General features: G+C 35.7%; 1 protein-coding gene across 1 annotated transcript; it reads left to right on the top strand.

Moving 5' to 3' along the window:
• Positions 1 to 72: 72 nt before the first annotated feature.
• Positions 73 to 27,795, top strand: LOC121409176 (nitric oxide synthase, endothelial-like). Its single transcript, XM_041601024.1, has 24 exons — positions 73 to 790; positions 3,516 to 3,655; positions 4,176 to 4,338; positions 4,748 to 4,839; positions 6,272 to 6,416; positions 6,985 to 7,124; positions 8,099 to 8,273; positions 9,012 to 9,113; positions 9,779 to 9,973; positions 10,558 to 10,643; positions 11,417 to 11,663; positions 12,585 to 12,646; positions 15,227 to 15,337; positions 17,925 to 18,099; positions 18,819 to 19,057; positions 19,831 to 20,024; positions 20,738 to 20,907; positions 21,743 to 21,953; positions 22,386 to 22,473; positions 22,895 to 23,243; positions 23,931 to 24,122; positions 24,539 to 24,703; positions 25,180 to 25,340; positions 25,774 to 27,795. The coding sequence occupies exons 1-24, from the start codon at positions 311 to 313 to the stop codon at positions 25,862 to 25,864; spliced, it is 4,173 nt and encodes a 1,390-aa protein (XP_041456958.1). The 5' UTR covers positions 73 to 310; the 3' UTR covers positions 25,865 to 27,795.
• The last annotated feature ends 149 nt before the right edge of the window (positions 27,796 to 27,944 follow it).

The raw sequence follows: 27,944 nt of genomic DNA, 5'->3' as shown, positions 1-27,944 counted from the left end.
TGATGGACTCAGATCGATATATTCTATTCAATACATTACAAAGTATCTCCATCATGCATGCAACTTCCGATAAAAGAAAATATATACGGGGTTAAATCTAAAAAGGCACAATTTGAGGTACACTGTACATGAGAGTGATAACCATGCAGTGCACTTGGGGCCTTCAATTCGGACCTCGACAGTAAGAATGACTGTGAACGTCGAATCGGTATCAAGACAAATCGATGTGCTGAAGATTTTAATCTTAGAACCGGACCTTAAGAGATAAACATCACACCAAGAACTTCGCCTGTGCCAATCGTGGTTAAATATGGACCAGGAAGAGATTGACGATGGATTAGCTCCTCATGAGATGGTGAACGGCTTGGGGGACGATCTCGGCTTAATTTCCGTCGATGATGGGCTTGAGTGTGAAAATACAGGGGAAGAAGAAGTGAGGACGGATGATCATGATGATGATATCGCAGATGGTGGCGAAAAAGAGGACTCAGAGCCTGAGTCAGAGAAGCAACCCACTGATCAGCAAGCGGACAGTACGACATCGTCCTCCTTGTCGTTTGATACAACACCTGCCCTCATGTCGACTACTCCTGGTCGTTTTGTCTCCTTGTGGTTACCGAATGACACTACAGAGACAGAGAAACCTGACAAGCCGTTACCGAGTTCGTCTCTCACAGTTCGACGTCCTTTAGAACGATCACCTTCAAAGAAGAAAGACACCGTGGTGCTCCTCAACCACCTCGACGGATCCGAGTTCACTGACACCCTCCACTCCCAGGCAATCGAACAGGTGCAGAATAGTCAAAGATATCTATTTATTTATATTTCTCTTCTATGCCCTCGATCTTTAACATTCTTTTTTTCTTTTTGAGCATGTTCAGTAATAGTTCACTTTAATGTTTAATTAGGAACTGAAAAGGTCAAGATACGCGTAAGCCCGATTCACACAAAATATTTCTAGTAATAGTATTAATAAGAATATTAATATCTAAAATAGAAATGGTAATATGATGATGATGATGATGATGATGATGACGATGATATTTTAGAATTTATAATAAAATTTATTTTCCTCATAATGTTTGTATGTATAATGGTATCATGCTATAATCCTTATCAGATTCTGTATACTGTCTTTTAACTTGAAATGTAATATGTTGGACAATTATTGTATTTGTAGGTATGCTAAAATTTCAGCCATTTGGATGCCATGTATGCAATTGAACTCGTCAAATAAATACCATTATTGAATTGAATTGAATTGACTGATGATGATGATGATGATTATGATGATGATGGTGGTGACGATGATGACGATAGTGACGATAATGGTGAAGATGATGACAATGATAACAAAAATAATAATAATAATGATGATGATTATGGTGATGATAATGACGATAATGCTGAAGATGATGACAATTAACAAAAACAATAATGATGATGATGATACTTACAATATTAATGGCAATAATAATGACAGTAACGATAACAATAGAATTATGATGATGATGATACTTGCAATATTAATGGCAATAATAATGACAGTAACGATAACAATAGAATTATGATGATGATGATAATTACAATATTAATGGCAATAATAATGACAGTGACGATAACAATAGAATTATGATGATGATGATAATTACAATATTAATGGCAATAATAATGACAGTAACGATAACAATAGAATTATGATGATGATGATAATTACAATATTAATGGCAATAATAATGACAGTGACGATAACAATAGAATTATGATGATGATGATAATTACAATATTAATGGCAATAATAATGACAGTGACGATAACAATAGAATTATGATGATGATGATAATTACAATATTAATGGCAATAATAATGATAGTAACGATGACAAAAAAGATGATGATGACGATGATGGTGATGATGACGATGATGGTGATGATGACGATGATGACGATGGTGGTGGTGGTGGTGGTGATAGGGGGCTTACTGACATTACAGGCAGTCTGATAAGCCTATGGTTGCATTCTTAAAACATAATAGGTTCCTAGAACTATATTCTACCTTTTTAATCTAAGGAAAGATCAATATAGAGACGTCTGCTGGTCGACTATGCTTTCGTTTATTTATTACATCGGTAGATTCAATCAAAAGCTCATTTGACTGATGAAAACAAGTAACATAAACATAATATAAATCAAAGTACAGGTACAGGAGCTGAAAATAAAAGTACATGCTATGTAGTCCCGTATGTCTTATATCATGTGCCCCCAATCCCTTCCACTCCATCAGTAAACTGTGTAGAGTATTAATTAACTAAATGATTAACAATGAAAAATGGAAATATAAGTACATAAAAGCATGCGCCATTTCGAACTAAGTCGATCCGTATATTTAAATAGGCCTATAAATCGATTAGGAATGCAAAGCATTTCTTAGACGCCCATGCCATATACACAGGGCTTGACCAATAATATTGATTTCCCGGCTTCAAATTCCCGCGCTGGCCATTCTCATGCATATCTTTGTATTGGCTGCTTTTCTATAGACAATAATATAGCAAGGTTAATACGAGATAGGAGAGAGAGGATCATCGAGAGGAGATGTCGAAGGGGGGGGGGGCAGTGGTTGTTAGGTGTAGAGAGTGGACTCAGTTTTCCAATCATCACTTAATTCAATATTCAAAATAAAATATGGAATATTGTTATAGGTATGTGTATGCATAATCAATAAGCCCGCGAATATTAACATACAGGCAGAGATGAATTAGCCCGTGTCATTACCTAATAAATTACAGGCAGGGAAAAGGGCAAAAAATCCAAACATAGAAAAAGTTAAATTGAATAGTTTTATACAAATTATCCAGTTTTTGAGCATAGTAACAGACAGATGAGACGGAACGATATGTGTGGACAATGGAGAAAGGACATCGTTCTGATGAATATCTTTATACAGTGGCGTACCTGGAATTTTCCACAGGGGGGCAAAACCGGTCGAAAAAAATGACAAGTAAAAAAAAAAAAAAGGTCTTCAAGCTCTTCAGGGGGGGGGGGCAAAATAGGTATTCAAGCTCGTCAGGGGGGGCAGACTGCCCTCTCTGCCCCCCCCCCCCGTAGGTACGCTAGTGCCTTTATATGGTTTTTAATTTGTACTGTTTTTAAAAGTCTAGAACTTGTTTCACAAAGCTTGTTTTAAATTTTAAATGAAACAAAACTTTTGATTCTATGATATTGTTTTAATTTATATGCTCTTTGAAAACCGTGGAAAACGCACTAAAATTATCAGTATCTCATGGCGAAAAGTACAATGGTCGGTGTTTGTCAATGTCTGCTGTATAGTTAGTGATATAAACCTCGTACATCAAAAGTGGAAATACTAAAATGCTCACTGTATTCAAACTATAAACTTCTTGTTTGATTGTTTTTTCTTCTATTTTGTATTCAAACCCGCAATAGTTGGACATATTATGTGACAAAAAAAAATCTAAGAGTAGTACGATTCTTTAAACATTTTATTTGATGCAGGAAACTACTAACCTATCCAGAGACGGGAAGGCCGATTCAGTGACGTCACCAACCCGGCAGAAACCCCCTCCAAGATCTCAAGATGAAAAAATACGCCTGGCTCGGGAGTTCATCGACCAATATTATGCGCATGCTCAGAGGTCGGTCACCGTATTGGTTACTTTTTTCAGATTTTAGATGGATAAATCTTTTTACAGTGAGAATGGGGAACATCTACATAACACCCCCCCCAAAAAAAAAAAATAATAATAAATGAAATAAAATAAATAAATTGAAGGGTAGGTGTTTACAAAATTATAATAGGAGATGCCTACCTGAGTATATATATCCCTACCTTGATTATCATAGCGCTATAGATGATTGGAATAATTAAGTGTAATTTGAATAATTGCTTTATTGATTATTGTAATATGTTTATCATATTTTCTAGATATTCATTTACGTTATACTGTTTATGTTAAGCTTTTATTTGCCCTCTAGATGTTTTTTTATTAATTTTAAAGTTCAAAGATAATCGTGATTAAAAAATGACGATAGAGAAATTAATGACAGTAAACACTGATGGAAAGCTATTGTGCTTAATGGCTGTGCTGTTGTTTATGATAACGATCTTAAAATTGTAAAGATAAAGCTTCTGATAATAACACACCCTTCTGACAGGTCAGGAACTGTATCTCACGAGCGTCGCCTGTATGAAGTTCAAACGAGCATCAAAGAAAGTGGTTCATATCATCTCACTGAAGCTGAGCTCATATTCGGGGCAAAGTCAGCATGGAGAAACCTTCCACAGTCTAGATGCCGAATTTATTGGAATAAGCTACAGGCAAGAATAACCTCATAGATTTCTATCATCCTTTCTGAATCATGATTATTTGGGAAACGTTTTCGTACAATTTAAGATCAGTTCGGAAAGAGAGATCTTCGACGTAATAGTTTGTTTTCTTTACCCAGCATCCATGTAACTCTCCTCATTCTATTACTTGCTTGAATATGCCGATTAAAATGAGATAATAATAATAATAATAAATGATTCCAAAATTAAAAACCGATATCAGAACCTAAAAACCATCTTCTCCTACATGATCTTTTCATTTGATACGCACTATAAGCTAGTTTTGAGTTTAGTTTGAGTGATTTTTAATGAATTCCCTGCGACAATTAATATTTTCATCAGTGATTTTTGTCGCCATTTTTATGATTATTTTCTGTGCTCTTATCTTTTCGTTCACAAGGTTTTCGATGCTAGAAAAGTGACAAATTCTCGTGATATGTTCGAGATGCTGTGCAAGCATTTACTGTATTCGACAAACAAGGGAAATGTGAGGTAGGTTTGTTTGTGATTTTTTTTTTGTATTGCTGTAGTAGCTTCCCATGCTTGGAATACGCCCTCTTTCAACATAGTTTCTTTCAACATTGTCCAATACTCATGATAAGAGTGGCTTCCGATATTCATGCCTACGTCCTTTACATTTTTCCCCAGAATATTACCTCAATATTCATTTAATAACTTGTTCATGTACTTATGTGTTGTACGCCATGTTGTCCTTTTGTCATTAGAGTTTCTTTAAATAATAATTCATCATTCTAAATGATAAAAGTCCCTTCAAATATCTACACTCTTTATGTGATATATAAAATATTTTGATAATTACTCATTCAAAATTTTATCATCGTTTCATAGGGTTCAATCTGTCTTCATTCAAATTTGATTTGATCCAAAATCATTAATAAAACTACTAAGAAATTTTGATTTAAATCATTATAAAATCAATACATGTCTAATCTTTCTCCTTTAAAGCGGAAGTTCACCCTGACAAAAAGTTTATTGTAAAAATAGCAGAAAAAATAATAAAAAAGGTTTGAGAAAAATTCATCAAGTGATTAAAAAGTTATTAGAATTTCAATAATTTGATTTGTGACGTCATATGCGAGCAGCATTCCTACATAGCGAATGGTAAAAAATCAATGAAAAGTTATTTTCTCAGAAAATTGAAAATGGTTTTCACTCTACCTTTTGTATATCAATAGGCAAATCATTTCACACCCGATCATGAATAGAAAACAAAATTAAGGCATCAGGAACCATACAAAATTTGAATTTCATGCATTTTATATTACATAACACATGGGGCAGCTGCTCGTTTATGACGTCACAAATCCAAAACTTTGAACTCTAATAACTTTCTTACTCTTTAACGGATTTTCCTCAAACCTTCACCAATATTTTTTTACTATTTTTTCTGCTATTTTTACAACAAAGTTTTCTTCAGGGTGAACTTCCCCTTTAATGCCAAATCGATGCGAACTAGAAGTACATTTGGCGCTATATAAATGCCTATTATTATTATTATTATTACATACCAGTATGTCGAAAACACAAGATTGCGAATATTTCAAACAATATTATGTTCATATGATTTACGATCAGACATTCAGATGAGGGTGGTGAAGTGCATTTGCTCGGCCCTCACTGAATATTCATGCGTTGTCTATTAATCTATGATTTGCCAGTTTTCAATGTATTCAGTTTATCTCAGGGCTCTCAAGGACAGCAGTATGTGCAACTGATGAGGCCACCCTGATTGAATAAAACTGAAAATAAATAATTTCATTGCGCTTCGTGTATAAACCTAATCATATCTATCCATTTATCCGTTGACAGTATATGCGTTCTTTCAACGGCAACTAGATCAGAAAATATAGAAATTATTAAACAAAAATTCTAGTCATCTGTCTTACTTTACTATCATCTGCAGGCCGGCTATAACAGTATTCCCACCTCGAAAAGGCGATGGTCAAACGGATTTCCGAATTTGGAACTCACAGTTGATCGGATATGCAGGGTATCGGCAACCCGATGGATCAGTGCTGGGAGATCCGAGCAATCTGGCATTTTCTGAGGTAGTATCTGTACAAGGTCGGACAATTATTTTCCCCTCAGTAAAAGGAGTGGGAAGGGGGCAATAGTACGTAAAATTTACGTATATAATATAATCAAGTTTTCATAATAAGTGAGAGGGTGGAGTTTGGCGGGAAATAGGTCCATTGCAATAAAATTGCGTCATGGCAATTTCGGAGGGTAATGTAAGTACAATAAAGGACCCATTTCGATATTTACATTTTGTTATCAATAGCATTGCTTTACTATTATCTCTACTTTGTATTTCTATTACTATTACTTATCATCATCATCATTATCAACATCATCATCATCACCGTCATCATCATCATCATCAGCAGCACCATCATCACATTGCAACGTCCATCGCTACCACCACCACTGCCATCGTCATCATCATCATTGTAAACCTTAGAACTAGATGTACAGAAGTGCATGTTTAAGAGCCCTTAAAGTTTGTTGAAAAATGCTGGAAATTAATCGGGCTTCTAATAACTTTTCCTATTCAAGAATTCAGTAATTTTCTGCAGAGATCTTATACAGTCTCATCACTGTTCACACTTTCTTCAGGTCTGTCAAACTCTTGGATGGCGGAGTGATCGAACCCGTTTTGATGTCCTTCCGCTTGTTCTCCAGGTCAATGGTGAGGATCCTGAGGTCTTTGAGATTCCACGCGAGCTGGTTCACGAAGTCGAATTATCTCATCCAGAGTGAGTCCTATATATAGACCTTTAAAGGGCTATTATAGCATGCATGGAGTCATGGTGGCAAAAGTGGTGTTGATAGGGCCAGCAAGATTTACTTTTTAATGACCACCCCCCCAAAAAAAAAAACAAAAAACAGTGTCCATGCTGTAAATGCAAGTTCACTTTAATCACTTGCACTAGAATGAATGTGCAGTACATCTTTAAAATAAGATGAATATCTAGTTAACTTTGCCATGATAACTTTCTTTTTCTTTGTCTCTTCTGTTGTCAATTTCGGTGACGCAAATTGTTGACTATACAATTGAACTGTTTTTTTTTAGGCGAGATTGATTTGTTTTGACTGAGCAAACCTGCTAAATAATGCTTGAATTTGTATTGAATCGATCCATGATTAATGCATAATTATGCATGTTTAGACCAAATTTCGGCTCTTGGCCCTCTTCTAGTATAATTACTTAAATATTATAAACAAATATAATAACCAACTTGGCATAACAGACACCGTTTTTACACAGTGATTCGGGCTCAGGGGTACGACACGCGAGCATTGTTCAAGAGGGCAATTTTATGTTGTGTATGTAAATGCGGTTTAAAGGTAACAAGATGCAACATCATTGTGATATAGTCGAATGGAGTAACAAAATATCAAAATTAACGAAAATATAATTGGGTATAGAGCAGCGGAATGGAAGAAATTCAAATCAACGTCATAATAAAGTCGTGTAATCTTATCATTACATGTCATCGTTGGACATCATTTAACCTCAAACCATTTTTTTCGGATATGTGATCTTATATCCCCATCTTACATTCTAAATGCTACATAGCAATAACCTATTATAAAGGATGCTCATCATTTTCTATCAATGACGTAAAACAGAATAATTGGAATGGGATAAAGAGGGAGGAAATAGCCATATCTTCTGCTGATACGAAATTTTATCTCGTTTCCCCCCTCGTTGTCATCAACGACATAGACTTCGATGGTTTGTGGATTTGAAGTTGAAATGGTACTCGATGCCTTCCTATGCCAATTTCATGCTAGACGTTGGCGGTATCCAGTTCCCAGCCTGCCCCATTAATGAGTGGTATGTTGCATCGGACATCGCTAATAATGCTCTCTGTGCACCGAAGCGTTACGACATGCTTAGGGTGAGTAGTAATGTCAAATATGAATATAATCATATTTCTTTATATAAATTTTGCTCCTTTCAGTATTTCAAATCACTGCAGGGGTCGCGGAACGATTTCGAAAGTGGAAGAGGGGGGGGGGGGCTAACCATGCAGAAAATCATAACCAGATGGTAATTTTTACGCTTTTGTACATGCTTTTGGAGAAAAAAGTGTGGGGGAGCTGAAGCTCCGCAGCTTCCCGTTTCCGCAGCCCCTCCACCTTAACATCGACATTTTACTCCCCTCCCTCTTTCCACCTCCTTCTCTCTTTTAATCCTTTTTTTTCTTCTCCTTATTGTTTCTTTATAATTTGAGAGCAGAAGACAAATCGTAGCAGTATTTTTTTTCTTCTCTACCGCTTCTTACTTCCTTCTTCATCTTCCTCTTATGATAATAATGATGATGATAATATTAATTCTAAAAAAGGACGACGAAGAAGATTATGATTATGATTGTTATGATGATAATCATTATTATTATACTATCATCGTCATCATCATCTTTGCTGTTTCTATTGTTATTCTTTATCTGAGTATTACATGATTGTGCATGCTAGAGAAAAGTATTTGTTACGAATGCAAAATTATTTCTTGTAAACATAGGCCTTACATTCATTATCAGGCTCATGATAGGTTCCCGGGATAGGTTTAACAATTATTATTTTATGCAACTATCGCGACCTTTATGAAATTCATCCTGTTTCTATTTTCTTTTCAGATGATAGCTGATCGTTTGGGTCTTGATGTATCCTGCACAGACTCACTATGGAAGGATAGGACACTGGTTGAAATGAATGTAGCAGTTATTCACAGTTTTCAGGTTAACTACATTCATTTTTCTTATGGAATTTTAATAACCACACAGCAAAAATTGTGGTGTTAACCGGTGTACATAGAGGACCACACCAGTTATTTTACACCGGTGTTGAATTGGTGGTGTTAGTTTTTCACCTATAGGTGTTATTACAACACCTTTGGTTGTTACATTTACACTCTTTGGTGTTATTTTCAATCTCTAGGGTGTAATTTTAACACCTCTCCCCTCTATTAACACCAATTGTCGTCAGTTTTAACACCACAGTTTTTACAGTGCATTATTCATAGTGGGTTATTTCAAAAATCAAATTATCTTTAATTATATATGATTTTGTCAGACAGAGATGATAAGCCTATTTCGATGCTATTCCTCTCCTCTCTTTTCCTATGCCCTCATAAACAAACAGCATTGGCTACAATCAAGGATGTTTACATTAATGTTCCCTATATAAGAATTCAAAATTTTTACAATAACTATTGGGAGATGGTCGCCCTGTCCCTCTCCGAACGTGACCAGAAAATTCAAAGAAAGCGGCACGACTGCACCCAATGGTGTCCCTCTGCTCCACCCTCCTATATTATGTCCCAAGTCTATCTTTCTTCTCTCTCTCTCTCTATCTCTCTCTTCAGAGTTCATTAATTAAATCCCCTTTCTCTTTTATCATCCAGCAATATGGCGTTACGATCATGGATCATCACACATCATCAGTGGAGTTTATGAAGTTTTTTGCTTCCGAACACGAGGTTAGGCAAGGTTGTCCAACAGACTGGAGAGCCGTGGTATCTCCGCTGACCGCCAGCGTGACTTCGCTCTTTCATCAAGAAACGCTCAACTATCAGCTGATGCCAACCTTCACTGTTCAGGTAATATAAAAAGAAAAATTATAATAGCAATGATGACGATGATGTGTGGTCGGGGGTAATTATAATGCTGACAACGACGATAATGATGGAGATACATCCTATAATAAACAAACAAAAACATTAACGATTAACCATATTACTTGAATAATTGGTAAACTAATGAATGAAAAATCCATATATAAATAAATAAATCAATCAATAGATGAATATATTTATCTTAAAACTAACAAAATAATACTGATGACAATGTTTCGATTAATGAAGTTTTTATCATTCAATCGAATTTTCGACGGTCCTCCTCAGTCTTCTTCAGGAGTTTACACTGTAAACTCCCGAAGAAGAATGGAGGATCGTCGAAAATTCGAGTGAATGATAAAAAAAACTTCATTGGCAATCTAAGCATTATCATCAGCATTATGTTGTAACATTACTGAAGCCAATACGTGAAACTTTAAGATATCTTAAAACTAGGTATACATGTAGTTTAAGAGGTATAATTGCCTTGATGGAAATGGCTTTCAAACTTGTTAAAAATGTTTATTTCTCAGTCCGATTGTTGATCCCATCATTGTGTTCCTATTCAGGAAAACCCGTGGAATAAAGCAGAATGGAAATCTAAGTTATCATCTGGAAAGCTAAGCATAGATAGAATTCGTTCACCGGGAGCAGAGTAAGTAAATGTTCCTGACAAAAAAATTGAATCTCATCCAGAAATTATTTATTCGTAAATCACACAAATAAGTCGAGTGAAAATTTCATTAAAATCGCATTTGAAAAGGTAAGGTACTTTGAGGAGGTTCAAATTGTTCTCAAACAATGCTACTCAAAACAAGGGCTGTATTTAAATACATAATCCTTCGAGTTTATTTTTCTAATCCAAGAAGTAACAACAAATCATCAGTATTGAAATTTGGTGTGAAAATATTTTTATAGGCCATTTCGATTAGTCTGTATACAGTTTTTTTATTTCAGAATTGACACTTGCTTCTTTATTCATTCATTCATATTTTATTTGTCTATCCATCTATCGATTCATTCATCTAAATATAAGTCTACTTTTAGTAGGGTGGCTCAACCAGTAATAATAAGTATTCCATATTGGAATAGTTTAATCACACTCAGATTGACGGTCGTGTTTAAAAGGACTTGGAGAATAGCATGCAAATAAGATATAGTTTAAGATCATCTATTTTAGTATTGATAAATGCATTTTTATACCAATTTGTCGGTAGAATTCGTTTTCTCCCCTTTTCTACAGTATTTTGTAATCACTTGGATTTAGTTTGATTAAATAAAACCTATTTTTTACTTTCTAATTACGTTAATACAGTTACTAATCTATACGCGCCTACATATAATTTTTTAAATCATTTCATCATGATTATTTTTCTGTGAACTGTATTTAAAGTCAATGCTTATTGTTTTGTATATCTTTTTTTCAAGTCCATCACGGTTTTCATCACGCATTTTACGTCGGGCCCTCTCTGGGACATTCAAGGCTACTGTACTTTATGGTGGGTTCACCAAATCCGAATATTATGCGAAGAAAGTGTACGAAACATTTCGAAAGGCCTTCGACATTCGTCTGCTTCGCATGGATGAATATGACGTCATGAATTTGGAGCACGAGAATCTCTTGTTGGTTGTAACCAGCACGCATGGCAACGGGGAACCGCCTAGCAACGGACAGGTACATTTAAAGTAGACAATTAGAATAGCCAGGAATTTGGTAATGTATTTGTATAATTTCATTAATTTTCTTTTTCAACAAAAGACAAATCAAGTAAATACAGTAGGGTAAAAAATACACTTAAGTGTTGATTATTTAATTGAATTTCGGTGTTAAAAACATTGTACAAATCTGATAATGATAACTATGATTATTTTGACACCGGCGACGACAGTGCTGAAAGGTCCTGATAGGTTTGAAAAGGTAAACGGTTAAATCAACCGAGAAGCGGGCCTATCTTTCAATTTGCCTATTTTCAAATTATTCATCGATAGTATTTTATGAATTTTCTCGGTGACCAAGGGCTCAATCTTGGGTTTATTTTCATTTCAAATTATAGGGTCTACAAACCGACATTTCTATTAAATATAGTTGCCTATATCGATATATTAATGTCTTATTTGAACTTCAAAAGTTCATTTGTAAAAGTGGAAATACAGGTACTGAGCAGTTAAGCTGCATGTACAGCTGTACAGTGACGGGGCAGATCGCCCCTGTGATCATGGTGATCATTATTCTTTTTTCTTCAAGATGATTTTAAAAAGACTGACAGAAACAAAATATGAAATTTAATGTAATTTTTCAAGTAAAACATTATATGGTATTTAAAAGAACATTTTCTTGGGGTTTTTTATTTAGAGAAACCCTCTTTCAAAACAGCATCTACATAATAGTTATTAAATTTACATATGGCACTAAAATATGTTTCGATATTATGAGCTTTGATATCTTTCTAACTTTCAGTAAAAATTGAATCGTATCGACTTGCATTGTATTTTTTGATTGAGAAAAGAACTCAAGAGACGAGGCATAGACAACATGGGTGTATAGGTCCGATAAATGTATCTTTGATTTTGTAATGTTTCTCTCTTTTTATGATAGGACTTCTGTCGCTATCTGATGGAAATGTCGGAAAATAACAACAATGTATCGTCCATTCCTCAGTAAGTACTAGTATATCGGTTATTATTCTAAAGAAAAAAAACCTAGATGCAGGGAAGAAAATATGAATGCGGGCAAAATTTATCAAATGAGTGAATGAAATTAAAAAAATTAGCGGACGATGAAGACACTATTATTTTCACTTCGGTAAATCCCCTTCATCTCCCCCTCACCAACTTCAAAAGGAAGACTAATTAGAGTAATCATGTAATTAACAATGAGAGGGGGAATGAATCATAAATACAAATAATCAAGGATGCCGGAAGCGGGGGGGGCAGGGGGGGCACTTGCCCCCCCCAATAAAATTTGGGGGGGCAAAACGAGATTTTGCCCCCCCCCCCAATGTGCCCCCCTGAAAGTAGAAAAATGATAAATTATTTAAGGACAAAAGTAAACGAAGGCACTTTTCTGCCTGAAAATTGTCATTTCCATTGTAAAAAATATATTAAAAAATTGCCCCTGACGGGGCAAATACATTATCATAGTAAGCCTCGCGTCTTTTGACGAACAGTTCCTCTGTGAAACATACCTTTGATAAGCCCCTTTTCCATCTTATTACAGTGTGAAAACGTTTAACCTTGTAATGAATACATTTCAGACTAAAAGCGAATGGCTAATTGATAGTGGTCCACCCATTATAAGGTTTATAACTCTATGATGCTGGCTGTGTCGTCTAACAAACGCGCGGTCGCCCAGAAACGCTCAGACCGGACCCGATATCACTAACGCGCGTGAACTCTATAGTTACTCGAGCAACATATGGAATCTATGTGATTGGTAATTGATTGATTGATCAGTGGTGATTTTTTTTACCTGATTGCTAAGAAAGCATGAATGCTTGTAAGAAAGCAACCAGAGGACCGACGGCTTAAGGCCCTCTCCGAAGTACCTGGTACTGAGGATTAATGCCTTACCAAAGGGCACTAGCGCACCAAGTGGGAATCGAACCGGGTCACCGAATCCCCCGCTCTACCAACTGAGCTATCGCGCCTCCATATGTCAAGCCCAGAAACCATAACATCTCGAGAAACTTGTTTCAAATATTTTATTAATACAGTGATTTAAGTCAGTGCGCTAAAGAAAAAATCAAGGTCATTTCAACTCAATATAGACATGTTATCAGAAAATTACACACAGAATAATCATGTGTAGAGGATTATAATTTGTAATTTGTGAAAATGGTGAATCCCACTCGAAAGCAACTTTGAGATAATGTTTAGACATTAAAAAAATAAAGTCATCTGTGAAAGTGTCTTCTTGACCGGACTCATATTGAATGAATACATTTCAGACTAAAAGCGAATGGCTAATTGATAGTGGTCCACCCATTATAAGGTTTATAACTCTACATCTCGAGAAACTTGTTTCAAATATTTTATTAATACAGTGATTTAAGTCAGTGCGCTAAAGAAAAAATCAAGGTCATTTCAACTCAATATAGACATGTTATCAGAAAATTACACACAGAATAATCATGTGTAGAGGATTATAATTTGTAATTTGTGAAAATGGTGAATCCCACTCGAAAGCAACTTTGAGATAATGTTTAGACATTAAAAAAATAAAATCATCTGTGAAAGTGTCTTCTTGACCGGACTCATATTGAATGAATACATTTCAGACTAAAAGCGAATGGCTAATTGATAGTGGTCCACCCATTATAATTTCAGACTCATATTATCCGAGATATGAATAAAAATATAAATAAAGAATATAAAAGAAAAAAATAAGCGTTACAGTACTGCTCTACTATAAAAAATATCTTAAGATATTTTCACAGCCCCGTATTTTCCTCTAATCCTTTTCATTGGCATGATTGGAAGGCGTTTTGTCTGATACTATTTCAGCTCATATGATATAGCACTTATGTATTTTAGATTCCAAAACTTCTTCCCATTACCTGTTACTAATCAAATCGAGATGGCAGCTATGTTCTCTGGTTCATCCCAGCTTTTGTTATTCATGGACGTTTGCAAAAATAAAAAAACAATCCGGGAGTGGGTGGGGCTGCAAGACCTAAATTTTCGAAGAAACTTAAGAGCGAGGGGGTTTGTGATGGGGGAGCTTTTGCATTTTCTAGAATAAAATTGAAGGATTTCGTTCACACTTTTGGTGAATTTTGCCCTCTCGATCGGCGGCCCCCGGCTGCGTACGGTCATGTTTGTCTAAAGTCTTTAAAAGGCCTATATTACATTGGTTTGAAACAATTTCGTTTGCAATAAGGCTCGTCATTTGCTGGAACTGGGACCCTGATCATGAAGAAACACCATTCTGGGTCAGAAGGGAGGAAACAGAAGGAGCACAAAAAAAAACTCCAAGACTGTTTAATTCTCAAGAAATTTATTTTTGGATGCTCTTAGAAATGCAACTTTTATACTCCATTTTTGCACAAAGTCCTTACCGGGGGGGGGGAGGATCCCACAGCCTCTCCCGCTCGATCGCTTCGGTATCTCACGCTGTCAAAAATATCGTGCCCCCTTCGGGATTTTGCCCCCCCAAAAAACTGAAAGTGTTCCGGCGCGCCTGCAAATAATGTTTCAGAAAGCCATCGGCATAAGAGCCTTTTTATATCGTTTCAATAGATCACCGGTTTCTCCACGATGTGAGAAGTTTTGCGATGGGAACCCTCTAACCGAAGCGACAAGTGAAGGAGGATTTAAGCTCCGAGGAAGTGGAATTCTAGGGAGTCTCAGGTAAGGGGAACTCTTCAAACCATCATGAATGTCGGTATTTAATCGATTTTTTTAATATAGAAATCGAAAGAGAAAATGGACGAGGTATGGAAGGAGAAGAAGAGGAAGGGTATACCCGACGAGTTTTAATGCATCAATGTGCGCTGCCATTAACCCACTGAAATAGACAAGTTCGGAATTACTTAGAACCACTTGCATAACTTGGATAACACAAAAATAACAAAGATTATGTAAAAACAGTAATTTTCTTTATTTCCACATATATATTGATATGATAGTTTAATGTAAATGATAGCATCAGTGTTTTAAATCAATACCTCATTGCAGTTTATTGGATGGGGGTTTACGACCCGGTTTATACCACTGCCATTTTTACCTCTGCCATTTTTACCTTTGCCATTATTACCTTTGCCGTTTTTACCTTTGCCATTTTTACCTTTGCCATTTTTACCTCTGCCATTTTTACCTCTGCCATTTTTACCTTTGCAATTTTACCTCTGCCATTTTTACCTTTGTCATTTTTACCTCTGCCATTTTACCTTTGGCATTTTTACCTTTGCCATTATTACCTTTGCCATTTTTACCTTTGCCATTTTTACCTCTGCCATTTTTACCTCTGCCATTTTTACCTTTGCAATTTTTACCTCTGCCATTTTTACCTTTGTCATTTTTACCTCTGCCATTTTACCTTTGGCATTTTTACCTTTGCCATTATTACCTTTGCCATTTTTACCTTTGCCATTTTTACCTCTGCCATTTTTACCTCTGCCATTTTTACCTTTGCAATTTTACCTCTGCCATTTTTACCTTTGCCATTATTACCTTTGCCGTTTTTACCTTTACCATTTTTACCTTTGCCATTTTTACCTCTGCCATTTTTACCTCTGCCATTTTTACCTTTACAATTTTACCTCTGCCATTTTTACCTTTGCAATTTTACCTCTGCCATTTTTACCTTTGTCATTTTTACCTCTGCCATTTTACCTTTGGCATTTTTACCTTTGCCATTATTACCTTTGCCATTTTTACCTTTGCCATTTTTACCTCTGCCATTTTTACCTCTGCCATTTTTACCTTTGTAATTTTACCTCTGCCATTTTTACCTTTGTCATTTTTACCTCTGCCATTTTACCTTTGGCATTTTTACCTTTGCCATTATTACCTTTGCCATTTTTACCTTTGCCATTTTTACCTCTGCCATTTTTACCTTTGCAATTTTACCTCTGCCATTTTTACCTTTGCCATTATTACCTTTGCCGTTTTTACCTTTACCATTTTTACCTTTGCCATTTTTACCTCTGCCATTTTTACCTCTGCCATTTTTACCTTTACAATTTTACCTCTGCCATTTTTACCTTTGCAATTTTACCTCTGCCATTTTTACCTTTGTCATTTTTACCTCTGCCATTTTACCTTTGGCATTTTTACCTTTGCCATTATTACCTTTGCCATTTTTACCTTTGCCATTTTTACCTCTGCCATTTTTACCTCTGCCATTTTTACCTTTGTAATTTTACCTCTGCCATTTTTACCTTTGTCATTTTTACCTCTGCCATTTTACCTTTGGCATTTTTACCTTTGCCATTATTACCTTTGCCATTTTTACCTTTGCCATTTTTACCTCTGCCATTTTTACCTTTGCAATTTTACCTCTGCCATTTTTACCTTTGTCATTTTTACCTCTGCCATTTTACCTTTGGCATTTTTACCTTTGCCATTATTACCTTTGCCATTTTTACCTTTGCCATTTTTACCTCTGCCATTTTTACCTCTGCCATTTTTACCTTTGTCATTTTTACCTCTGCCATTTTACCTTTGGCATTTTTACCTTTGCCATTATTACCTTTGCCATTTTTACCTTTGCCATTTTTACCTTTGCCATTTTTACCTCTGCCATTTTTACCTTTGCAATTTTACCTCTGCCATTTTTACCTTTGTCATTTTTACCTCTGCCATTTTACCTTTGGCATTTTTACCTTTGCCATTATTACCTTTGCCATTTTTACCTTTGCCATTTTTACCTCTGCCATTTTTACCTCTGCCATTTTTACCTTTGCAATTTAACTCTGCCATTTTTACCTTTGTCATTTTTACCTCTGCCATTTTACCTTTGGCATTTTTACCTTTGCCATTATTACCTTTGCCATTTTTACCTTTGCCATTTTTACCTCTGCAATTTTTACCTCTGCCATTATTACCTTTGCCATTTTTACTCCGAACCCTGGAGATCACATGGCATCTTCGTGTCATTCTCCCTACATCATCCCGGTGATATGATGGGGTTAAGCGTTTGTAAACACACACTTAACAAATCACACAGCTCATAGGGAACGTGAAATAGTAGATAATCGAACAGCCCGAATTGTAGTTGTCATAGAATTGTACTTGTGACGAATTTACGAGCGTCGTACGTTTATCGTCGGGCGATATGACCGATCACGGAAAAGAATATCAATGATTTCATCAATACAATCATAATTTTCTCGATTTTGCCCCTTTCATTTCTTTTCTTGATTATGTATAATGATCACCATCATTGCTATCAACGCCCCTCTCTAATTACGGCAATAATCATTATTAATTTCAGCTATGGAGTGTTTGGGTTAGGATCGAGTATCTACCCATATTTTTGTGCCTTTGCCCGAGGTGTGGATCTGATGTTTGACACGCTAGGAGGAGATCGACTCGTCGACATGGGATGGGGTGATGAGATGAGAGGACTAGATGAAACATTCGATGGATGGCTCATTAAAACTTTCATGGTGTGTTATCATTTTGAATGTTTAGTTTTCCTAATTTCTCTCTGTATGTTAGTTCATCTGGTTTACTATTGTATAGGCAAAATTTGACACCTTTCATGACAACCGTTTCTGATTGGCTATCGATCTTGTCTTGTACCATATTAACTACCAATGATGAAGTTTGCGTTATTGCAAGTTTTATAAAAAAAAAAAAAAAACCTAATTAGATGTGTAATATTTTTTATTAATGTTGTTACTGTGCAAAATGAAATGAAAAAGCCCATTACGCTTATCGTAAAATATATCAATCTTCGATTTTGTTAATCTAGAAGCTACTTCGTCATTAAAAAAAGCATAAATTCAGAGAATTTGTTTTATTTTGATATGCACGAATGTTAACATATTTATTTTCTGCTGTTTTATTAACAATCAATTTCATTTCTAAAAAATGACAATATATTTATACAAGACTTGCTGCAAACCTACTTGAAGTCCCAAACTTGATAAATCCAAGATTTGTATGTAGATTGAATATGTATTGATTTATGATGTTTTTGTATATTTAACCATGCGTATAGTTTGTTTGGTTATTGTTTTATGCATATAGGCTCCTATTGATTCCAGCATTTTGTTGAAAGGGCACCCTAATGAAATATTGTTGACATAAATAAATGGAATAAATATATTCAGTACCAGGACGATTTACCAATTCAGCTCTGGAAACAATCCTGCCCTTACAGGCGGCATGTGAGAAGTTTCATATCGGAGACAGTGCCTCTGGAATAACACCAAACCTTGCTACTGTCGCACCTAGCACAGACTGGGCGGCGTCTAAATTCAGGATCTATGCGGCAGGAATAGATGTTAAGTCTAGTGCTCCTGTACCTGATCTATGCGATGCTTTGAGTCACCTTCATGACCGGAAGGTTTACCCATGTAACATCATCTCAAGGAAGAGTCTTCTACCACCGGAATCAAGGTTGGCTCTCTCGAAATTGATTGCTGCTGACTTTCAATTTTAGAAATAATATTGCCATTATCTTATTATATTTTCATTAGTTTACAATCACTTAGTTTACACTTATCAATCCTGCACTCTAAAAAATGAAGCGCTAATTAACATCTAATGTCCATAGAGACTGCACTTTGATGCTGATTTTCTAGTTCAAATTTCAATGACTAAATCAGCACTTAAAGTGCAGTCACTATACAAGGACATCAAGTGCTAGGTAAATTTCTTTTTTTTTTAGTGTATATATAGTTATGTTCTCTCAAATTGAATATTTTTCCCTTTCACATAGCTTAAAATGAATTAGATTTAATTGCTTAACATTTTTTATTTGTGTTTTTTTATTTAAAGTTTGTTCATGTTTTTAATTAATCTATTTAACAGGCACACGCACCCAATTTGTATACAGTGTCAGACTAAAACGAAAATGTTACACCCAAAAGCCAACACTGGCAACACCTTATTGAGTGCAAAATATGCTTTATTTTTCATTGAGTGCTTTGATTTTTGCATTCAAAATATTCAAAAGATGACATATTTATTCATTTTAAAAATGAAAACTCTGCACCATAAAAGGGCGTAAAAAGTAGCTGCAAGATTGTACGTTCAAAAAGATTCTTGAGGTGCACAATTACACCTTTTACAGAGTTGCGTTCAGTCGGTGCGCATACTGCACCTTTATTGCTAAGTTTGTACATAATAATGATAATTGCAATTAACTTGTTCCTTCTTTGTTTTCCAAGTCGGTCAACTATCCTAGTCCGCCTCAATACCAACGGGGAAAAGGAGATGGCGTACCAACCCGGTGATCACGTGGCTTTCTTCCCATCCAATGAAAGCGCAGTAGTCACTCGCGTGCTCAAGCGACTCGACTACCAAAAATCTCCCGATGCAATATTCAAGTTGGAAAAGCTTGAGCCGCGGGAGACACAACTCGGTATGGAAAGGTTCTTCTTTTAGAATGATGAACGAAAATCTAGCTCTTGATCTATCCCCTTAACCATTAATATTCTGAGTTGAGTGTAGGAAAAGGAGTTTATAACGTGGAACTGGAATGAGTTTCAGACAAAACACAATTTATAAAAGTGGTTTTTCATTAACCATGTTAACAACAGACTAACCAAACATTTTACCAGTAATCATTATCTTGTGTCAATGGTTGAATGGGTGATCCTAGTGGTCAGTGTAATCATGCTAAGAAAAATAATGCAGGTCGATATGGATATCGTGCATTTGTACTTTGATGTAATAAATCTACAACATGATCATTAATATACAGATAACAAGAATTTTATCAAAAATCATTCATATACTTTACTTCAATATTGTCAAGAATTTGCATTACAACTATCTTTAATCGGGATTATCAAAAACGAAAACAACTGAAACAACAATAATGATAAGTAAATAGGTGATTCATTGACCTAATCTGTAGATAATTCAACTATCTGAGCCCCTAAGGTGACGTGACAGTTTTCCCTACCTTAAGAAGAAAATGTGTCACCTTATTGAGGCTCCATTGTCTTATTACATGGACCTTTGTGATAGGTCCATGCTTATTATAACCTGGTTCATCAAAAATATTTTAAAGATATTTTAGAATTTACTCGGAATCGTTCATTTCATTATCCCTTTTCTACACAATCATAGGTACGTTAAAAGTTTGGACAACTGTTTCTCGTTTACCAACCTGCTCAATGCGGACCGCTCTGGAGCGCTTTCTGGACCTCACCACGCCCCCAACACCAGACTTCCTCCGCCTTCTAGCAACTAGGGCTACAGACCCGAGAGATAAAGAGAAGCTTGGCATACTTGGTATGGTAGGTATCTTAAGCATATTGAAATTGAATGATTTACATTCCGTTTTCCACCTTTGTAACATAAAGTATCATTAATATCCGGACAATTTTTAGATATCGATCTTCTCATTTGTATCATGACTGTTATATTTTAGGATCCCAAGTTAAAAAAAAAAAACTTTTAAGCAATATCCTTGAACTTTGAACCCGTATGCCAAAAATAAGTCGCCCAAATTGAATTTTAAGATTTGTATTGAGCTTAATGAAAAACACAATGTTGACCTTCAAAATGATATATAACTTGTCAAGATATATCACCAGTAACCTACCAAAATGTAATTGAATGTAGAAAAACCCATTGAGAGCTTTAAAAAATGGTAGAAAACAAGCATAACTAGATTTGAGGTCCCAAGTTCACTCAGGCATGAGATGGGACACTGGGAAATCTAGTGCAATCTCGGTTAAAACTTCCAAGCGGTCCACAAAAATGGAGTCAAAGAAACTCTCGTACCTCGTCTTTTATTCAACTTCAAATCTTAACAGTATAAAGAGGAAATATATACTCTTTCAATTTTCTGATTTTTAAATGTTGAAACAAGTTTATATTTTTTGCTATTAAGAGAAAACCTTCCCTGGCGACTTATTGATGATTTGGGGTGGGTTGGTCACATATTTGATGCACTATCACTAAACACATTCTATTCAAGAACTAAATCATATTACGTACGCACCTTACATTTTTTTTATAAGGAACCATGAGAAGGGTTTTGAGCTATAAACCTAAAGGGTATTTACACATCGCATAAAATGTTAATAATAATTAATGTTTATAACATTTTACCCCTCCTGACACCAGGGATCCGATGAGTACGAAGAGTGGAAGTCGGAGAACTGGCCCAACATGGCAGAGGTGCTAGAAGGATATCCCTCTCTCAAGGTTCCGGCATCGCTTCTTCTGACCCAGCTACCTCTTCTACAACCAAGATATTACTCCATCAGCTCCAGTCCAAAGCAGTATCCTAACGAGATCCATGCTACAGTAGCAGTGGTCTCGTATCATCCTAACGGTTTGTGTTACAATTAGTAAAGAAGTCTGTTCACATACAAAACCAAATGCAACAACACATGCATGGGAACAACATCGCAACCTACATGAATAAGTGCTAGAAAATACACGTTTAGTACCTTTTATATACTTTACAGCTTCGGATGCAGTTATGAATATTGAACAAATGTGTGCATTCGAAAGTTTAGATGTTTGCCATTCATAAAATGAAATTATGTAAATTGTTTATACTTGAACAGTTAAAATCGACTATAATGCCTACGTTATTTTTTTTTCTTTGATGATTACGAACATCTTTATTACCCGCATGGTAAAAATGCATGGTTAATCATGTTGTCATCGCAATAGCAAAATAATATAGTATAAATACATTGAAATCAGAGTTTCTCAGATTTCAAATATCCTTTTGATATATATTTTTTCTTTCTGTCAGGAGGCCGAGGCCCAGTACATTATGGAACATGCTCTTCTTGGCTATATCGAGTGTGGAAGGATGATGTCATACCAGCCTTCGTAAGCTCGTAAGCAACTCTCAGTTTTCAGCCACATTAGCCACATTAATTTGGCAATATAAATCATGCTATATAGAGCTCTGAGGAACCTCGGCATCAATATCTGTCAGGAAATGTGCGATAAATGGAATAATCATCAAAGTATGAGTATTGATTTATTACCCCAATCTTTTCTTTACAACGGTAAAGAAAGGAAAAGGAGCCAAAAGATATTGCTTAAGCCTGATAAGCCATCTTCTGTTTCATTGAATGCTGATATTCGATAATCATTTTCAAAAACATCAATGCTCTACCTTTATACGAATGTCAAGATCAAAAGAACATAGCAGTTTTATTCTTCTGTCGTCAGAATGCTACATAACTTATCAAAAAAAGTCTGCATTATATGATACCGATAATAATGATATCTTTTTTGGATCTGTTCTGCTAGAACCCCATACTTCCATCTTCCTGCGGACAAGTCTGCTCCAGTCATCTTGGTAGGACCTGGGTCTGGTGTCGCTCCCTTCAGGTCCTTCTGGCAGGACAGACAGGCTGACTTGCGTCACCTTGCCTCGTTTAAGAGAGAGCTTGCCAACAACAATGATACCGAAGAAACAGACGTGAAGGATCGCCGCGGTGAAGGAGATGGTTCGGACACCTTCGGGGATATAACCCTGGTGTACGGATCTAGGAATGCCAAAGAAGACCTTTACAAAGGAGAGACGTCAGTGGCTAAAGATGAGGGCGCCCTTACTGCTGTCCTGACAGGGTATTCTCGGGATCCTGGCAAGCCTCGAGTATGTGGACACTATCTGTACCATTTTGACGAAAGATGTTTTCTCATTGTGGTTTAAAAGTACCGTATTCATATCATTCACTTCCAGTTCATTTCACTTCGGAGATTGTGTCAATAATGAATATGCTAAACACGATTACCATCCTTGAAGTGATAACGTGTAACACTGTAAAAACGGTCGAAGCTCGTCTCTCTTGCAAGTTTTGTGTATAGTTTTAAACAAAAAAATCAAACTATTGTTTACAAATTTAAACAACGTTTTAGGGTTACATGCTTAAAAATTTTCAAACACCGGTTTACAGTGTAGTGCAAAGTATATAAAGGGGAAAGATTATAATAATTATTACTTTGACGATCAACCTTTCTCTCCATACCCAATGAAAATTCAAGTGATCTAAATGATGTTTCAAAAGCTGCTCTTGAGTGTTTCATCTTCTTTTCTTTATGTTCATACATGTAGCTATATATTAGGCCTATGTGTTAAAACTAATCTTAAACATTGCAATCCAATTGATATCATTCCGTAATTATTTTCTTTTCGATTCTACCTAAATTTGAAACTTCTAGAGCTCCGTTTATTTGATCTTATATGAAATATACAATCGGGCTTGTATTCAATTACTTTATGATCTTTTAACATGTTCGTTTTGATAATGACTCTTCTTTTCCGTTTTTTCATCCTGATCAGAAATACGTACAGGACATTCTCAAAGACCATCCTTGGTTAGTTTATAATGTTCTATATCGCCGTCATGGCCATATCTATGTCAGTGGTGATGTTATGATGGTAAAAGAGGTCAGCAACACTATCGAGAGCATTATTTCTCAGTTTGGTCGTCTAGGGGCAGCAGAGGCAAGAGATTTTGTCCGGAAAATGAAGGTAATATTTATTTTAAAAGTAGTTTATTAACCAATTCATATGGGTAATACGAATTTATAATGTATAAAATGAGATGGTTCATGTAATTTAGTTTATTAAGAACCCGGGATTAAGAAGCAAACACAACATCACATGGCATCGTCATTTCATTACTTATATTTGACTCAATGACTTATTAATTTGATATACAGAAACACACGAAGATCGCTTTCTCCAGAAATGTTTCTCATGTATTGCCGGTTAAAATTATGGATTTCTACGATCACTTCCTTCTCATCAACTACTTATTTTTGTATTTTCTTTTCAATTAAAAGAAAATAGATATATTAATCGATCTCGTCCACCTCACTCCGCGGAAGTTTGTTCTTAAGCGGTATATTTTCATTTATTTTCTTTTTATTTATTTTTTGACAAAGGACGACGATCGCTATCACGAGGAAATGTACGGCCTAACTTTACATGTTGGTGAGGTGATGGAGAAAATACGTGTAAGCAAGAAAGGTACCCAGGTGATGGTGATGAATGATGAAGGTCCAAAGCTTCAACCTATCATTGGTAGAAAGGGAGCAGCACTAGCAAAGGTTAGAAGTTACAGATCTATTCTCAAAAGATTAACGAATCATGTCTTTTTGTAGATCGTATATAATTATGTTTCGAATTTATTATGTTTTTAGAAATAGTTGAAAACCCAAACAAACTTCTATCTCATGGATTTCAGATAGGTATATGGGATTTCAAAGAGCTATTATAGACCCTATATGGCCGGACAAATGTTTCCCCATTTGGTAGAAGTTTGTACACGGAACAGAGGGAACGGTTTTGTTAGGGAATATTTCTCTCTCCCGCCCCCCACCTCTCTCTCACATAAGAAATGCCAAAAAAAATAATTAGCATTTCCTAATTTTATTTTGAAAATGCATTGCATCTCTTTTTTCTGTATGGCTCTCTATCTCTTTTTTTTCTTATCTTTCTCTTTTGCCATTTCTTTCTTTCTTTTTGAAATCATCGCACCAACTCTCGTCTTAAACTATTTCTGTTGTGTTTCTCTTCAAATCAGCAACAAGAGGCTCTTCGCCAAGGAATCCCTGGATCGCCCACCATGCCCCGACTGCGCAGGCGCGTGACAGCCACCATTCTCATGCGGTATAATAGCTTGATGGGAATGGACAAGAAGAAAACAGAAAATGAAAAACCAATGGCAGGAGTTAGACTACGAAAGTAAGAGACAGCAATAGCCTTTGATTAATTAATTGCATTTTGATTCGCTAAATCATTTGCACTGCAAAAACTCCGTTGTTGATTTAACACCAGCCCGGAATCTATATATATTTTGTAATCAAACCGATGCTGTTTTAACACTAATTAGTGTTATATAAACACCTTTCTGGTGTTATACCAAAACGAACTGGTGTTGTTTAACAATTCTCTGGTGGGACATATATAGATTTCGGGCTGGTGTTAAATCAACACCGGAGTTTTGACAGTGTGGTTTAGATAATCTTCTTGCGACCCCCCCCCCCCCACCAACCATCTTCCTCCCCCGACCCTATTGTCGATCATGAATATTACGATCTTGTTCCCACCCTCGTCTTCTTCCAACACGCTCTTCCCGGATTCAATATCTAAGACATTTCAAACTTTCTCATTACAGACCCACAGATGACATCGCAGCCCGAAGGAGACGCTATGAGGACGGTCGACGTTACAGTACTGGCAGTTCAAACCGTGTTGTAAAAGCTTGAATTCCTTGAAATACTATACATCTTACTTTACAACATGAAAATAAACATTGTTGTTTGATCCATCAATTGTTTTAAGTGTTATAGGTAAATATTTACCGCGCTCAAAGAATTAGATAAGTTGAGGAATTGCCCATGGGTGTTAAGATTATGTGAAATTTCATCAAGTAGCCTTCTGAAGATCTCCTCGACGTCTGTGGGACTTCTCCGAAATCTCACGGAGACGTCTCCGCAGTCGAGGATGTAATTAGTCTACGCGACATCTCTTTATAAACTGAAGAAGACGTCTCTGCAACTAGCCAAATCTGGAGTCGTCTAACTTGCTAGTCGCGATCTAGTTGAGAAAGACACCCTTTTAATCTTCAGATGATTCATATGTATATCATGCATATTCTCTGTAAATATTATGTTCACCAACGGAAACTATCTGATCACTATTATAAGTAAATGTATGCTCGATGATGAAATGACTTACAAATCCGAATTCCACAATGGTTTGTTATATTGTGAAGGGATTTGATGAAGAAATGTTTGTGATGACGATTATGATTAAGAATATCATTTTTGAAGTAAAGAATCGTCCGGAAGAAGAAAATAACAAGTCTTTATTTTAATACGTTAGTCAATTTTAAACCAATTAAATCGTTTATACGGGTTGACTTCGAATATTTCTTCAGAATTCAAATGCGATTTTGAAGCATTTTCAAGCTGTACTGTTTCAAAATTAACATTTGACTTTCTTGTATCAATATTGTGAAGATCACAGATCTTAGCTGAAACGGTAATGATCAGACGTTGATACGCTGCTGATTAATGTGGCCAGAGCGAATTTCGCTATCAATTATAACATATAGTTGCCATGTATATCTCATGGATAAAAGAACAAGGATGATCTTACCATTTATTGAGAATCCATTTTATTTATTTTCTAATTTTCATTATTTTACTTTGATCATGACTCGAAGTTTGCCTTTGGGGCACTAACCGAGCAATCATACCTTTTTGCTGGATAAGCTTATATCCAGGGAGCTGACCAAGGCATAGGCCTATTAGTATCTTCTCCGTAAACTGATTAATTATACAGCCTTACTCCAGAGTGATGTTTCGCTGATTTGATTCTTAAATTTACCCTTTTCAGATCGGAATATCAATGTCATAAGCATTATACAATTAAACCAGCAACATGATGAATTGTCACAGAATAAATTAACTAAGTTTCGGTATTTTCAAGTCTGTTAATTTTGTTACAAGAGAAAATCGCGGATGATTTTTGAGCTCATCATTGACTATTGATCATTCTTCTACCACTGATCCCCAACTTAATGATATATACCGTGTACACGTTTTGTATGCCTGCTCATAAGCCTTGCTTTTTAGTGAACCTTAAAAGGTTATAAATCATGCTAATTTAATATAATTGTGTTATCTTGATATAAGTTATGTTTGGTTTCCATTTATTCACTATGAAATACATTAACCAGGGAGCGTTTCACAAAAGGACCTGTCGGACGTTTTATCCGATAAGTACTGTTTATCCGACAGTTACTATGATAACAATGACTCTCAGCCAATCATTATCAAGGAAAGTTGTCAGATCTGAAAACTTGTCGGCCAAAAATATTGATGAAACGCTCCCCTGTTGACGGCTGAATTCTGTAACTCCCATTGGCTTTGTACATGGATTACCTGGTTCCAGCATGGACCTACTTGGTCAATGGTTTCAGTATATATAATGGGTTAAACGTGGTAATTTCCATATAGATAGATGGCGCCATATAAATGCAAATTATTATTATCAATACTATATTCCATCGTCTTCTCACTCATGATGTGTTCATGAAGGTATACATTTTCTCATGGATAACTTTCATAAATTGTGTTGTCTTTCTTTTGTTGGGTTGTTGAATGGTGTTATTTATTTTTAATAAAAAGTCTTAGAAACTTCTGTCGCATGCCTGTTGTAATGTTTTGTTTCTATATTGTTGTATTGTTCTGAAGCATATTATGTGGAGACAAAGACTTCTTGCATTCTACAAGAAAATGAAAACAACCTACTATAGATGAAGATACACCAAGTGCTGTT

The sequence above is a fragment of the Lytechinus variegatus genome, chromosome 2, assembly GCF_018143015.1.
Source record: "Lytechinus variegatus isolate NC3 chromosome 2, Lvar_3.0, whole genome shotgun sequence".
Taxonomy (NCBI): Eukaryota; Metazoa; Echinodermata; class Echinoidea; order Temnopleuroida; family Toxopneustidae; genus Lytechinus; species Lytechinus variegatus.
This window is presented reverse-complemented; position numbering and strand designations above follow the sequence as displayed.

Excerpts from the sequence above, each read along its gene's own strand:
- LOC121409176 (XM_041601024.1), top strand. The coding sequence starts at position 311 with ATGGACCAGGAAGAGATTGACGATGGATTAGCTCCTCATGAGATGGTG. Across the intron at positions 6,417-6,984 it reads GCAATCTGGCATTTTCTGAG|GTCTGTCAAACTCTTGGATG; the intron begins GTAGTATCTGTA and ends CACTTTCTTCAG. Across the intron at positions 10,644-11,416 it reads ATTCGTTCACCGGGAGCAGA|TCCATCACGGTTTTCATCAC; the intron begins GTAAGTAAATGT and ends CTTTTTTTCAAG.